General features: G+C 38.3%; 1 protein-coding gene across 3 annotated transcripts in view; it reads left to right on the top strand.

Moving 5' to 3' along the window:
* The window catches only part of NEK7 (NIMA related kinase 7), a 72,217-nt gene extending 63,578 nt beyond the window's left edge, over positions 1 to 8,639 (top strand). For all 3 annotated transcript variants that reach the window (XM_075760145.1, XM_075760143.1, XM_075760144.1), the window contains one exon: positions 5,709 to 8,639. In XM_075760145.1, the coding sequence (XP_075616260.1) occupies positions 5,709 to 5,819 (111 nt within the window). In that variant the 3' untranslated portion in view covers positions 5,820 to 8,639. The remainder of the gene's footprint in view (positions 1 to 5,708) is intronic.
* Positions 8,640 to 16,150: the final 7,511 nt, after the last annotated feature.

The raw sequence follows: 16,150 nt of genomic DNA, 5'->3' as shown, positions 1-16,150 counted from the left end.
GTTACAAAGGATGAAATAATGATCTATTGTGTAATTTATGCATTATATCTCTTTGTGGATTTTCCAATTAGTCATTTTACCTGGGCCATTTTTAATTATTATTTATTGTAGACTATAAATATGGCAGTTCATATAACCAACTTCAGAACCGGAGGCCTGGAAATACAGTAGGGTGTGAACAATAATGCAAAATGATAGCAAGAATGTCAGGGGCCGTTCTTTGTTGTGTCATTCATGCTGTCTTCCTTTTTCCATGAAGCGCATGAATATTTCACATATCTGCATCCTCATCCTCTATTCTTCTTGACTAATTTTCAGACTGTCTGAATTTGCATTTCACATGGTAGCTGATTAGGAGATGCTGAGTGCAGCAGCGAAGCCTCAGCAGGCGGTTTCCATGGTGACCTTCAGCAGGATTTTAATGATGATACCACTAGTGGTTCGTTGAAGTTGGCCTGCCTGCAGGGCTACTTCACTGCAGCTAAGTGTGAAGTTGGATATGCAGATTCCCAGCCAACGGGCAAATATCAAAGTCTGGCCCAGATAGAAGGTCCTAGAGTTTGGATGGGGAAAGACATTCCACCTTTTACTTACATCTGTATATTTTCCAGTGTTGAAAACAGATGCAAAGCGCAACATGTTACGTTTTCTTTATTTCTAAGCAGGCATGTACTTCTGCACCATGGATGATAAACCAGTTATTTGCAAAATACACATAAGTTACTTTAAAACATAATTAGAGAATCAGAGCTATGATACGTATGAAGATAGGTATGAAAATCGTTACTTAAAAGAAGTAATCAACTATAGAGACTGTAATGGGAACAGTTTTAATGTTCTGGTATGAAGATGTGTCTTTGCTAAGGTACATGGAAAAATAGATCTGTTTATTAGTTATTGCACCAAAATATACCTTTTTTTTTTCTCATTTGTATGAAAAAAAAATACTGTGCTGGCATGAACTCTAAAAAAAATATAAACAAACAAGTGTTATCTGTCAGATTAGGATACTGTCCTAAATGTTTCACCTGCACTGGAAATTTAGATATCAAACCTTTAACCAGGTTGGAAGCGCCCTCTGAGCAGTAAAGATCAGGGATCACTGAACAGTGAAAACCACTTCATATTTTATAACAAAGAATTTTCTGAAAGAAAAATTTCACTGATTGTTGATCTCTGCATCCTCTGATATAGGACTGTAAATACTTTCATTACAAAATATGACAAGTGTTTTTCAGAGAAACTTTTTTTAAAGTAAACTTTAATGAGTTTTAAGATATGACAGTTTTCTAAATTTTGAACTCTGTAAGACTAACCTATTAGTAATGTATCACATCTGTGTGTCATCAGAGAATAGTATGACAGAAAGATGCACCTTAAGATAGGTGGACAGATGGATAATTTTTCTTTTTAAAACCTAAGATGCATTTTCATAAACTATTGCTTCAGCAGTAGAGTCATAAGCCAAGGTTTTCAAATGTTTAACAACTTTGGTTATTTCAATTTTTGAATATTCCTAAAGAATGTCTGGTATTTAGGGTGAGTACTTAGCGTTTACTGAAAGCTGTTCTGCTTTAGGGAGTGCAAAGCTGGGGCTCCCTTGCCACCCCCAGTCAATACTCTTAAAATCCTGTCAGCCAATGTTAGTATCATGTTGCTTTCATGACAGATGAAGTTTTTTCAGTCTCCCCTTTGATGGAGGTGCACTTCCTCTAAAGTCCATAGCCAGCCTCCTACCCAGGTGCGAAGGCTGAATGAGCCAGGAGGTCTAGAATGGCAGTGTTAGTTGCCACCAGAAGAGCTGGAGAACAGCACTGAGAAAGGACTTCAGGAAGATCTCCTATTCAGAGTAAGAAGAGTTTGGGTTTTTTTCCCCATCCAAAATTTTCTATATATGAAAATTTCTTTTTTTCAGCTGGCTAGCAATGCAGAGTACTTGCCTGTCATAGTTTTGTCTTCCCTCCCCTTCCCCAACTTGAGTGATAACTATTTCTTTCATAGCTGAAAAACCTGCTAAAGTTAAAGAAAGTGTGTCCCACTGCTCCCGTGTCAGGTGCAGCTCCAGGCTAAAGACAGTCATTGTGCTAAGTGCACAGAGGAGGTTAAGAACAATAAGCAGCTGAAGAAGTTTGCAGCTTGGGGATGCAACAGGAGATCCCTCCAGCTCAGTCGTAAGTCTGCTCTGCCTGTTGGCCAGTCTGTGCTAGATAATAAAAAATTACTCTATCTCTAATGATAGTCTGAGTTGAGAATCCCAGTGCCTCTTCCCATGGTACTGTCGACCTCTTCTACTATATCGGAAATTTTATTAATACTAGAGGGGTTGACAAATGGATTTCAGGTTTATTGAAATGGATATTCCTGTAGGAGTTAAAGGAATAGTGCTATCATCAAGTATTGGCATCCAGCGTGGTCCCAGTTTCAGTCCTGAGAGGCTGTCTTCCTGTTTAACTGTTTTCATCCTGTACAGCAAAATTAATTCACCTTTTCCCAAAGGTTTGCTGTTCAATAACAAGGCTCAAAAGAGCTCGAGGATTTTTAAATTACTCAGGAATCTGTACTATCATTGTGCAGCATGCCAGGCATAATCAGCTCAGCGTTCCTGCCTTAAAACCAAGATTCTGGACTGGGAAGGGGAAAGGAGATTTTGCAGTAATAGCAGTGACCAACGTTTAAACATTAAGACTCATAGCCAAAAGAGATCTATGACTCCAGTTTATTTCATTACAGTAATAGTGAAGGTTTGTCACTAATTGAGCTCACCTCGTGCACTATGTTGGGAAGAGAATTTCTGAGTAAACTGATTCAGTGACTGTCCCTTACCGTGAATGTATTCTTGTAGAGCCTTTCGTGCATCCTAGCAATAATAGCTACATAGGCATTTTGGTTAGGGTAAAAAATAAGCTGCAGAAAGCCACCAGTCAAGAGACTATGTGGGTAAATGGCTTTTGCAAGCGTACTTACAGGGATTAATAGGACCTAAAGCCTTATGCGTACCGTGTTGCTACAGTGTCTTCATGAGCAATGAATCTTCTCGGCCATTTTATTGAAGCTTTGATTTGTAATAGAGTGTAACAAGTAACGAAGTAACTTTGAAGGAAGGCTTCCTGTTTAATGACTTAACAAACTGAGTCTGAGATTGATTTTTAGATGACAAGGTTCAGTTTAGGACACAAAATCAGAGTTACCCACAGGCCGGGATTGAAAAGACAGAAAGTACCCTGCTGGAGGTAAACAAGGCTTCTCGTGCTTTTCTGCGGTAAATTTTTTGAAGGTGTACTTCTGCTGTTCTGCCTACAGTGAAGTTGTTGATACACGGCTGGGTAAAAAGAGGTGAAAGAATACTCTTTCCCCTCTGATGGTAGCTTTATAGGTTTCAATCCTTCAAGGTCTTTTAGTAAGACTTTATTTACTGTATGTAGTTCTATTGAACAGATGGAAGTCTTCACAGGGAAAGAGAAATGTATATGTACAAGACTCGATGTCATATTTGGCAGATAAATTACACTTGTATTCTCTTTACACAATATTTACTTACTTGAGTCTAACTTCAGGCTTGGGGTTTTTGGATCTTCTTCAGTCTTGCCTGGTTTCCATGCAGTCTGTCCGAGGTGTTGCATAGCAAGCTGCTAATACTTTGTGCCTGTTGCTTACACTGTGTCCCACCTGCTTCTTCTACAGGAGATTGTTTTGCTTTGCATATTTCTATTACATGTTGGCAATTATTATTTCTTACAGTTGTTCGTGATTCCCAGCACTTTTGTCTCCAAATGATCGGGAGTTATTACAAGCTAATAGTTTTTCCTGTCAGTGGTATTGTATTTTATTTATTGGCTGCCAGAAGCAATACGATGCCTTTTGTAAGTCCATTAGTCAAAATGTACTTAGCATATTTAAGATTCAAATAGCAAGTCTGTTCCAGATTATTTATGTTTCTTTTCAATCCAGAAATCTGACCACTATCTTCAGAATTAATGATCTCATTTTTAAATATTAAACTCTTCTTGCTAAAGAAGAGGGATGTCTAGTGAGATAGGTTTATATATTGTTAAATATGAAAAACCTCTACATTGTATACAATTTACAATGTTTCTGCAAAGGCTAATGGACAGAGTTCTAAATAGTGGTATGCAATGTTTTTTACTTAACTACTGGACTTCTTATTCCTATGCATTTAAATTAACTGAAAAGTGAAAGGAGTGTAATTATAATTTAAAATCCTTCTTGGTCTTTTTTATAAAAAGCAGGAAGGAAACTCTCTGATGGCAGATTTGAATATGCAATCTGTGGTACTTTTGAATAATTGTGGTGAAGTCGTCTCTCTACGTTAGTTGCAATAATTACAGATTTTTTCAGTAATCACACCTAATAGTACTGGGAGGGAGACTGAACCAAATTTGACATATTGCCATAGAAGGGTGGATCGCAAGGTGTTTTTTTGTTTGTTGTTGTTCGTTCATCCCCTGTCCCCCTCCCAGTGCTATAGGGAAATTTAGCAAAGCTGCTAAAAAGCATAGAGGAAGAGCTTCAGAGTTGATTAAGTTGCTTTTGCAAAAGATGGTAAACATTCTAATAAGTCATCATGAAGCAGGTGTATTCCGTGTTGCAAAATGCTTGGGAGGTGCGCACAATTTAAAATAGATGTTCCATCAGAAGGCTATCCAGACAAGTTAAGTTCTAATGTTGTAAGTGCTTAGGCATATCAAGGGAGGAAGAAAAACCTGCAACTGTTCTGCCAGTTTGCGGAGGCAATGAGAAGTATCCAAGTGGTGTGAAGGCTCTTCAGGGTTGCTTCTGCTGAATATGTGCGCTATAGAAGGCCCAGTAAATTATGGCGTTTGTGGAAATACCGTGTTTTCTAGTCATAGTGCTTTGTTTATTCCCAGATAGAGACTTCTGTGAACATATTTGTTAATTATGTGCTTCTTTCCGTAAAGAAAAAATGAGTGATCTAATCCTAAGACTAGATACTGGGACATAGACCAAAGGTTATTTATTCCAGTATCAGGTCTCCAACATTGGGCAAGTGGAGTAACAGGGCCAGTATGATGTGATACTTCCCCAAAATGCTTTCCCAGCTTCCACTTTTAAGTTCAGAGATTTCCTCAGTCAAATGTGGAGCCTTTATATTAAAGAGCCCTCAGTGGGTTTAGTTTGTTCTGACGCTTTCTGAATGCGCGTGTAGCCTCTAGCAGGAGGAGGTTCTGCAGGTTAAGCGTGCATTGTAAGGAGAGTTGCTTCCTTTTGTTTGTTGGAACCTGTCACACAGCAATGCCATTTATTGCTGGCTAACTCTCATATCGGGAGAGAATGAGCGAGCAGTCCCAATTTTCCTTCTCGGTGTGAGCTTCAGCCTTCTGCAGTTTGCTGGCATAGCCCTCCAAAAGCACAGAAATTTTCATTCAAATGACTTGTTGTGAGACTAAATGCATGTCTAAAGTTGCGTGTTAAAAGGATTAAAACTTAAGTCTTCTCATCAGTTTTTCTGGACAACAGTACAAAATGTAAAAATCATGGGAGTATGTTGCATATGTGCTTGCATAGAACTGTGCAGTGTGTGTCGAGAGAGGAAGGGTTGAGTGTATGTGTTTATGCAGAATTGCTATGTTTGGCTAATTTTTGCCACTCTTATTAATTTGAATTTGATAACGCATAAATACTAATTGACAGGATCATTTGCTTTCTTACATGTTATTTTCCTTTCCTAGCTGCGACAATTAGTTAATATGTGCATCAACCCGGATCCAGAGAAGCGACCAGACATAACCTATGTCTATGATGTAGCGAAACGTATGCATGCACACACTGCGAGCAGCTAAACAGACATCAGATCGTGAAGACAAAAGCAGAAATAACCAAGTATTTTGAGCAAATCATCCCACCTCTGTGTGTTACTGAAATGTAATTATTTGAAGCTTACTGTTGTGCTTTGAATTGTAAACCAATTTATATACAAGCTTTGTTGTTTTCTGTTCATTTCTATTTTTTGTATTTTTTACTAACTTGCAGTTTTACAACAGATTGAAATATGTAAAGTATATAAGATACCAAGAACCACTGTTTTCCGTGTTAAGTGGGTTCAAGTATATTTTCTTTAATAACAAAATTGTATTCAGTTGGGCTTCAGTTCTAAAACACAGTTGCACTTTTGCACATGATACAGATATTAGGCTTATTATTCAGAAGCAAAATGTCTGAGTCTCTCACCTTTTTAGTAATTTATGGAAAGTATGAATCAGCACAGTTTATTTTAATCTTTGTTCTAAGAAGGACATAATTATTAGAGAAGGTTATTGTATTTTATATTGAATTGTGGTTTGCAGTTCTTGGCGTAAGAGTAGACAGGCAATAGATAGGATTAGTTCTCTGCTTGCCAAATGTGATGGGAAAAGTTTCAGGAAAATTGTCACACTGAAATTTTTGTTACATCCCTTTTTCTTCTGTTATTCTGTCATAATGCACATAAAACATTTGTTGGAGGTTTTCTGGGAAAATTTAAGGTGTTGATTCTGCAATCTGATCGTTTTCAATAGACTTGTGCAGCACTGCCCTGGGGCAATAGGAGTCTGCATAGTTAAGTCTTAAAACCATGCAGATGCTTCTTGTAGTGAATAGGATTCTTTTGAGGCTAGCGTTTATGAGAAGGTCTGATTAAAAGCTGCAATCTTTAAGTTACAACTTCCCAACTGTTTATGTATATGTCACTGTCTGTAGATTTTTTTTGTGTTTAAAATAATTTGAATGCCTTACAGTATATTTAAATTTTTTTTTTTTTTTTTTAAAATACAGAAAACCTTTTGGAAAAGATACAATAGTGTAGTATAACACAAAATGTATTCCTCATGAATATCTGGTTTTGTATACTGTATCCTGAGAATTACTTTTATATTTATCAAAAGTAAATTTTAGCTTTTACGTTTAAGAGAAAGTTGCCACTCCTTCATTTGGGAAATAAATATCTATGCAAAATGTCTTATAAATACTTTATTAGTTGAAAAGGAAATTCAGAGTATTTTTGTTAGACCCTAGTACCTTTTTGGGTATGCTTAAATAATATTTTTGTTGTTAAGGAAGGAAGTTGTCTTGTTTTTTAAATGTGGTAAAAATGGAGAATGGACTGAAATGTCTTGAGTTTCCAGACTGAACTTTTTATACAGAACTGTCAAAACATAATTATTATCAGTGATATTGCAAAGAAGCTGTTAATGGTCAGTTAAATATTTTTCTTTATGTGGGTAAAAAAAAGTTAGTTCAAATAAAAGCACTGCTATGTACATACACATGTAGGTTCTAGATGCAGTCAGTTCCCTGCACACTCAGATTTTTTTGTTTGTTTGTTTTCCTTTGCAGCTTTAACTTTTGATTTGCTATAATGCTCAAAGAATAAAAATTCAGCTGGGGGGGTTTGTGGATGAAACGTTCAAGCTAGATCAGGGTTTTTTCCGGTTTTGCATTTTTTTAAAACTACAATTACTATGGAAATTGTTTGGCAAAATACAGTAGTTTTTAAATAATATGTGTGAGATCATCAGCTTATCTTAATACATTTTTTTTATTTTTGTTTCCAGATTTTGTAGGATGAATCCTTAGTTTTCAGTCTAGCTTCTGTGTATACTTAATCCTGTAGGACTTCAGTGGAACAAGTTGTAGGGAGGAGGAAGTATTTGAGAAACCTTGGTTAGTGTCTAACAACCTCTAGATTTGTTTTCATTTATTGTCTGATCATTGAATTTTAAAAGTGATGGTTATGTTCTATAACAATAGTTCATATGTCATAGAATGAAATAGTTTGTATTGGAAAAGGCAGCACAATACTTGCTGCTAGGGTTAGCTCTTAATATGCACAAGCACTCAAACCAATTTTTTTCTGAAATGTACTAGAACATTTAAAAATCACTTAAACCCTAACACAGTCAAGCTATTTGCATCTAATATTATGTATGAAGTATTGAACTCTTCCTGAAAGAAACCAATAATAGATTGTTGGGTTCTCCACACCCCCCCCGAAGGGTACATTGTGTGAAGAAATCAGGGGTTAGAGTTGGCAAATGCACATACTTAAGCATTTAAAATTTTTATTGTTTTTTTTAGTATTTATCATTAAATCTTGTGCTGAGGAAAAAAATTAGTTGTTCCTATTTTAAAATGTGTAAAATGAATGGTACAGATGACTCTGGTACCAAACTTTATAATTAAGAATCCCATACGGGTTAGTAGAACTGCTTGTATAACTGGGGATTGTAGAATCTATCCCCTAAGTAAAGCACCTAGTAACATATGAAAATAAGTCTGTTATAACACTCCCATGTGGACTACACACTTCCAAAATATTTTCTTTTATAAAACACCATTCTATTTTTCATGTGTTGTTGATGGTGACATTTGGCACTATTTATTTTAAGCTGTGGCATTACATGTTTATTTTCTTTAAAGAAAACATGTTATATTTCTAACCAAAATGTCTGACTAGCTCCTCCTTTTATTTCAGTAATGCTACAGTATTAACTTGCTTTATGAGTGAACTTTGTGCTTTGAATTGCATCGTATAAAATCTTTGTCTTGTCTTGAAAGCTCCCCTGCTGTGCAGTAGTCTAATAGAAATAAAACATACATATATTAAATATAATGTAAAAATGATAGTGTTTGTATGATATTTTTTCAAACTTTTCTTGTTACAGATACATATATATATATATTACAGTAGATGGTACCTATCTTGTGGACAGTTTACCGCTTCCAGTAGTTGATTATAGGTGAGTTTTCTTGACTGTAACAAAAGACAGTACATTAAAAAAAATCTTTTTTGTATTATTTGTCAAGCATTTATACTACATCAGAGATAGTCATAATTAATCCAAAAGAGTGTTTTTATCTAAAATTTAAAAGCAAATCTAAAATTATTTTCAAACTGATATGAAAATATCTGAAAAACATAAAAATAATGAAGAGTTCCCGTTATGGCCCCAGTCCTGTGAGCTCTTGTTTATAGCTAGGCTGGGTTTTATGTAACTTCAGTAATTTTGAGTGAACCTCCTATACACATGTGAATAAATAGTAATCAGTAGGGTATATAAAAATGACATGCTCAGCTCACTTCTTACCATTTCTGAATGTCATTGGTTTGGTAGCAGGGAATAATGTGTTTTTATGCAACCCTCTTCTGTTGCACTCTAATGATCCAGTTTACCAATTGTATGAGCAAGCAATAGAAGTATGTCATCTTTTTGGAATGAGCAGAAACTTTAAAAACATGCCAATATACTGGAAGATGAAATACAGTATTAGAAGTGTCTGAGAAGGCTGGTGTTTTATTCATGCTCATGATTAAGAAAGCCATAGAGTGAAATTGTTGACAGAGGCTTGGAAATGGAGGAGGACTTCTTATGCCAGTGGTTCTCAGATATCTCTGAATGGGACCCAAAATCGCAGTGATGTTTGTTTTCAGCAATCTGTCCACTTAATATCAGTCTTCGCTGTTATACAGTGAGATGAGAATCTTAATGGTTAAGTTTGAATGCTGGTGGTGAATGCTGTGTCAGGTATTTGAGCTTCTAGGAACAGGAGGTTGACGTGAAGGAGAGTCAGTGAAAGCCTTCAAGTCTTGCTTTGTGGAGAGTTAATTTAATCTGGAAGTAAAGGTGTTGGATAGCAGAGTTCAAATCACTGCTTTTCCATCACTTTTAATACTTCTTTAACAGTCGAAAATTTTTTTCAACCCTGCCGTATCCCCACATCATCTAGCCAGTGGCAGTGCTCGTCGTCTTAATTTCTGATCTCTGGTGTGGTCTAGGTGAATAACTAAACCTTTCTGCCAAGATTACCCAAGGAGAGAAATACAGGCACTGGGTACACCCAGTGGGGTGTTACTGACGTTTCTGAACATGACTCAAATACAGATTTTTAAGGTTCTTTTCCAAACTTTATTCCCTTCCCTGAACCTTGTTCTTCAGTTGATGTTTTTAAAAAAATGTTTCCCTTTCAAGGTCACTTCTGAAGTCCTACGATTCCTGTCGTCCACTGCTGCTGCTTCATCTGTCCTGTTGTCTGTTCTACTATCTTCCTGATTTGAAGTCCTCTGTGTCTAGTTTTGCTGCTGGCCATTAGTTCGCATCTTTCTTTGACTTTGCTAAACTCAACTCGTTTCTGTCTTCTCAAATTTTATCCCTCACCATGTGCAAGCCTGTTTTGTTTCGTGTCGTGTCCCCCCCCCCCCCCCCCGATAAGTACTTAACCCCGTTGTTCTTCATTCTGTTTTTCCAGCCCGACACCTTTGATTTCTAGTTTTAAACAGATTTTTTCACTGCCTCAATCATTCCCATGACCTTGTCTTTACTAAATACTGTTCACTTTATTATCTCTCATTTCTAAATTCCCTTTCTCTGATCACTACCTGCTCTCTTTCAGCTTATCTGTCTTTCTCTCTCCTCTACCCTGTCACTCACTCCTTTTGGGATCTCCAGTCTATTAACCTTTCTGACTCCTTTACTCTTCTCAGCTGCCTCCTTCCTTCATTGGCCTCACTTCCTTTGACTCTCTGGTCTTTATTTTCATCTCTATCTGCTTCTCTATACATGGTTTCTTTGGTTGCTTCTCACATTGCCCTGTTTCCGTTCTTCTCCCCAGACATTTTTTCTTGTAATTTCTTAATTTCCATTCCTGCTTTTCCAAATGTCTCTGAAGAGTATGTCAGCACAACACAGCTTTGGACTCAGCTCTGCCTTACCTCTTAATTTTCCATCCAAATGGACTTTTTAACCACTTCTATCCCACCTTTTTTTTTTCTGTTGTTGAGCTTGCTTGCAGATTTGCTGTTCATTTTGGTTCTCCATTCATTCTTGATACAAAATGTGTCTTCAAAACTGATACTGATTTTTACATGATGAGATCTTTTTCAAAATTGTTCTACTTCTCAGAATCTGTTTCTGAACTGGGCTTCTCTGTTTCTTAACTGTATGAGTTTGCCCTTTTTTATTTCTGTATCTTTTATTCCTTTCTCCTTTCATTGAATGACTTCTTCGTGTAAATCCCCCTCTCATTTCCTTCACTAGCAACCAAGTTTTTTCCTTCTGTCTTGAAGGGGATGGCACCCATCATCCTAACTGCTGATAAATGACTATCCTCATTTGTCATCCCCTAATTTAATGTACCTAAACATCCTTGCTCCAATTTGTTTTCAAGTTTTTGGCTTTAAAATTTAATTTGAACACCCCAAAAATCCAGTGCTTCCTTCCCCAGTTTGATTGTCCCATAGTTCTGTCTCCACATGATTCCTTGACTATCCAGCCACAGTCTCAGACCTGTTTAGATTCGTAGGTAAGAGTTTTTATTCCTAACTCCCTCTAGACTATTATCTAACATCCCCGACAATTTTACTTGCCTGTTTTCCAGGGCCACAACCTTTTTCTCTCTGACACTTCTCCCATGCCTGCATATCAAATGTCTCAAAGTTAGTAGTATCAGATTCCAGCCCTCTTCATTATCTGTGTTCTTTTTTATCTTTTATCTTCACTGTTTTAACCTCTGTGTCATTTTGACTTCTTTTCTCCCTTCAAAGTATCAAAATTGGCAGGACTACACTCCCGTCTTTGGGCTTTAGCTGTTTTGTGTGCTGAAGAAGAAACTCCACCAAATTACTACTTGTTTTGTTGGGTTTTGTTTTCAGGTTTTTTTTTTTTTTCTTAGACACTTGAGTCCCTCAGATTTGGTCTTATTTCAGGACAATAGAGCTGGAGTAGATTCTGTTCCTCCAAGTACTTCAAAAGTGCTTGAATTTGGGCCTTGATTTTATATCTGAAGCGGTAGAAAACTAAGTTTTTGTCACTCATTTCTTTGTGTTTCCTCTGTGTAACTTTGTCTTGTCTTGTTTCTGCATGTACAGTTAACAGTGGTTTTCCTGTTATAGCAACTTGATTTCGGTGCTTTTACCATTGCTTGAAATAAGAATGTGCTTAAGAGCTTCACTGGCTGGATCCAGGGTGTTGGGCACAATGCTCCTCTGTGTTACTGTCTCACCCTTACACTGGCTTCTCTGGTTTGCTGCGCTCTGTATCTTGCCTAACTGAAGGTGCGCTCTGTTACGCTGCAGGGTAGTGTAGGTACAGTTGAGCCAGCTGCAAATGAGGTAGCTTGTATACTTGAACCAATACTGCAAGTTTTTATCAACAGCCAAACGTTTATTTGCTCTCTAGGTCTAGAATTGAGTGTTGTGCTGTACTACTACTCTGTCCACGCTACCCTCATTTAAAGCTAAATCAGGTCTGTCTGCGTGGTGGGGTGCATGGCTTTCTGTGTCGGTGCACTATCTGACTATCAGTTTTAGCAGGCTTTCATTTTTGGAAGACTGTGTGTTTGCAGAGATTCACTGTTGATCAAATCGTCTGATCTTTGCTCATAATTATCCTTATATGTATGTTGAGGTTGAGAAGCAAAATTCTCCATGAAACTAAGAACTTTGGGGACTGTAGGCTATAGAGTTGAATATGAGATTGTTTGGTGTGTGTGGGTATACACACATTTAGTCACTGCTTATTTGCACCAGAATAATTCTTTTCTTTTAGCGGATCAGTTGCTTGTAGGCACAAAACAAAGACTTTTTTAGTATTCTTCAGATCTTATGTTTATTCTTTGTTGCCAGCTTGTGTCATGTCATACCATTAGTTAATTTGTTCTACAGCTGCCTTAATGATGGGTGGAGGCCTTACACCTTTTTGTCTAATAGAAATCTTCTGTCCGTACGGAAATAAAAATAAGAAATCAGGTGCATTGAGGCCTTCCTTGATACTTGCGCTTGCTTTGCATTTAAATGCTAGCAACAGAAAGAGGCCTCAAACTGGACAGAAATGGTCCCCAAGATAGAGCAGAGATGTTCTGGGGCTCCCTGCTTCCTCTCCATCTCCTAGCTCCTCATTCTCTGGCTTCCCTGGGGCATTTACTGGGGACATGGCACTGCCAGTGTATTGAGGGCTAGTAGAAACTTGGAAACTTAGATGTTGATGCTATCCTGCTTACATTCCTGTCATGTTCTTTCTCAGAGAGAATAGGAAATCTCCCATTTAAAAACTACTGGGAAGATCTTTAGGATTGTTAAACAGTCGTTTATTGCTCTTTACACATTTAAAAATGTATGTTTGCTGTTACAGAGATAATTTTAAATCATGCAAGGGCTCTTAGTTTGCCTTTCAGTGTGTGGTGTTGGTACTCTTCTGCACGCTTCATTTGCCAGTTGTTTCTTTGATTTCAGTAATGCTGGGCTGTTGTAAAGATGATCATTAAAGCTGAGTATTGCATTTTCTGGTAAGATTTTGTTTGGAGAGGGGAAGAAGGGAAACGTTTATCGGTTTGTTTGAATTTGACTGCTGATTGTGCTTGAATCAAATCATAGAATCATTCAGATTGTAAAGGACCTTGTGAGAGGTCTCTAGTCCAACCTCCTGCTGAGAGCAGAGTCAATGCTGACTTCAGACCAGGGCTCAGGGCTTCAGCTAGTTGGATCTTGGAAACCTCTAGGGATAGAGATTGGGCAGCCTGCTCCAATGCTTAGTTAGCTTCACTGTAAACCTTGTTTTCCTTATGTTCAGTCAGAAACTCCTCAGTTACAAATTATGGCTGTTGTTTGTTCTCCTGCCACTCCTCAAATGTTCTTTGTATTGCAATAAAGGTAAGTCAAATATTGAAACAGAGAACTTACGATGTTTTATTTTCTGAAACCATTGTTGCAAACAAATAAATATGTTCATGTAGTACTTCTGTATCCTGTATGACATGTACACTATATTCATTTACTACTTGAGTGTAAAATAAAAATTTTGGCAGTAAAACTTGATTTACAAGTTTGTGCTGTTTATGGCCTCAACATTCTCAGTTGTTACCTTTTAAATCTACTAGATGTTTCCTGGCAGAGCACAGTGCTGTCCACCTTGGTGAAGCAGGGAAGTCAGGATTCCGAACATAACTTTGTGTTTCTGCCTTCTGGACCCTCCCTTGAGGAAGGTAGCTTACCACCAGGGATGGGATGGGAAGGAGGCTAACATGTATCAGGGTAACTGGTGGTCATGTGTGGTGGGTTGACCCTGGCTGGGGGCCAGGTGCCCACCAGAGCCGCTCTATCACTCGCCTCCTCAGCAAGGCAGGGAGGGGAGAAAGGAAGATGGAGAAAAAACAATCCCAAACTCGTGGGTCGAGATAAAGGCAGTTTAATGTAGCTAAAGCAAAAAGCCGCGCGCGGAAGCAAAGCAAAAAGCAAAGATTATTCTCTACTTCCCATCAGCAGGCGATGTCCGGCCACTTCCTGGGAAGTAGGGCTTCAGTAAGTGTGTCCCTTACTCCGGAAGACAAACATTGTAAAAAAAAAAAAAACAACAAATGCCCCCGCCCTGTTCCTCCCCCTATTCTCAGTTTCTTACTGCTGAGCATGACATCATATGGTATGGAATATCCCTTTGGTCAGTTTGGGTCAGCTGTCCTAGCTGTGTCCCCTCCCAAGATCTTGCCCACCCCCAGCCTGCTGCTGGGGAAAAAGAAATGTTGGAAAGCCTTGATGTGTGCTGGCACTGCTCAGTAGTAGCCAAAACACTGGTGTGTTATCAACAGTTTGCTAGCTACCAATACACAGCACAGCACTATGAGGGCTGCTGTGGGGAGAATTAACTCCATCTCAGCCAGACCCAATACATCATGGGAACTCTATTTTTAAACTCTCACCTGCTGGTAGGAACTTGCCTAGAGAGATTTATCAAAACTGAAATTTGAGGAGGAAAATGACCTCTGTGTGTGTGTAGTTTTCAGAGTCGTAGTTGGGTTTAGTAAATTTTCCCATGAGAACTCAAAATTTGAAACTTCTGACCACAAACTTCTTGGAAACAAAAATCCTTGGAAGATCCAAAATCGAGAGAAATTCAGTCTGATGAGACAATTCCCTTAAACCAAGAATATTTTCCTGATCTTACAAAATATCATTTAACAGTTACCAATTTGGCAGGATGGCAGAGGCGGCTGTGTATCATTTGTGTACTGGAGCTTTTACAAGGCATGTGTTTCCCTGGACCTGCTTGTGGGGTATCACAGCTGTCCGGGCTGTCTGGCAGCTGGGGTCCTTTGTCTGCCTCATCCCACATTAGTGCAGCACAGGCGGCGGAGGGGACATGGTGACCGAGCATGCCTTGTGTAGCGTTCGCTTCCAAACAGGTACTGGCACGGGGTAGAGCTGCACATGCCGCTCTCTCCTCGTGCTTCCCTGCACCAGCCACATAGGTCAGACCCTCTGATGCTGGGAAACAGGAAAGTTAGAGGTACTGTGTAAACACACGTCTCTGATGTACATCAAGTCCACCGTGGTAGCATTTCTTCTGACTTTTATTCATTTGTAATGTTAATATAATTCAAAAGGTTAAAAAATAAAAGAGGAGTTGCAAATGATTCGGAGCTTTTACTCTTGTGGAAGACTATCTTACAAGGTAATTTAATTTTGCAGGATTCAATATGCGTTCTTAGCAAAAATTATTTTTGTTGCTTGTTTGAAAACATTTATTTTAGAGAATGATTTCTCCACAGTGTGATCTGTTAGGACTAAAATTCTTCCTGCTCTACGTTTTCCTCACTGGACAGGAGAAATTCAAAGTGTGTTTTCAGAAGCATAGGAAGAGCCAAATGCAGTTGCACTGATATAAAGCCCCAAGGAAGGACTTGTGCTTGAGTCCTCTCTGAGCAGCTGTCATGCTTCCACCTGTAGCTGGAAGGGAATTCCTCCAAGGCAGAAGCTCTGCTAGACAGACGTAAGACAGCTTTCTGAGGACCTTAAAAAAACCCCAACAAACTTTTAACAAGTTTGTAGGGAAAAAAGGGGTCTTAAAGCATTATTATTGTGGAGAGTGTTTTTAATGCTGTAGCCTGTGTGATAGGCTTTGGAAATACAGGATCTTCAGCTGCAGTACACACTAGGCTGAATTCAAAGGACAGGCTGCTTGTCCTTTCTCCTTTAGCTGAGATCTGTACTGTGTGTTTGGGGACTACCTCATGGTCTGGCTGAAAAATCCTGCCTCAGGTGGGAGAGTCTTTGTAGGTAGTTTGCATGGAATATCCAATACTGATAGTAAGTCACTAATTTGAAGAACCATGTACAGTCATCTTGTTTCTGTAATTTAGTTCTTCCACT

Source organism: Balearica regulorum, chromosome 8 (assembly GCF_011004875.1).
Source record: "Balearica regulorum gibbericeps isolate bBalReg1 chromosome 8, bBalReg1.pri, whole genome shotgun sequence".
NCBI lineage: Eukaryota > Metazoa > Chordata > Aves > Gruiformes > Gruidae > Balearica > Balearica regulorum.
The sequence above is the reverse complement of the archived record's forward strand: the minus strand, read 5'-3'. Positions and strand labels throughout refer to the sequence as shown.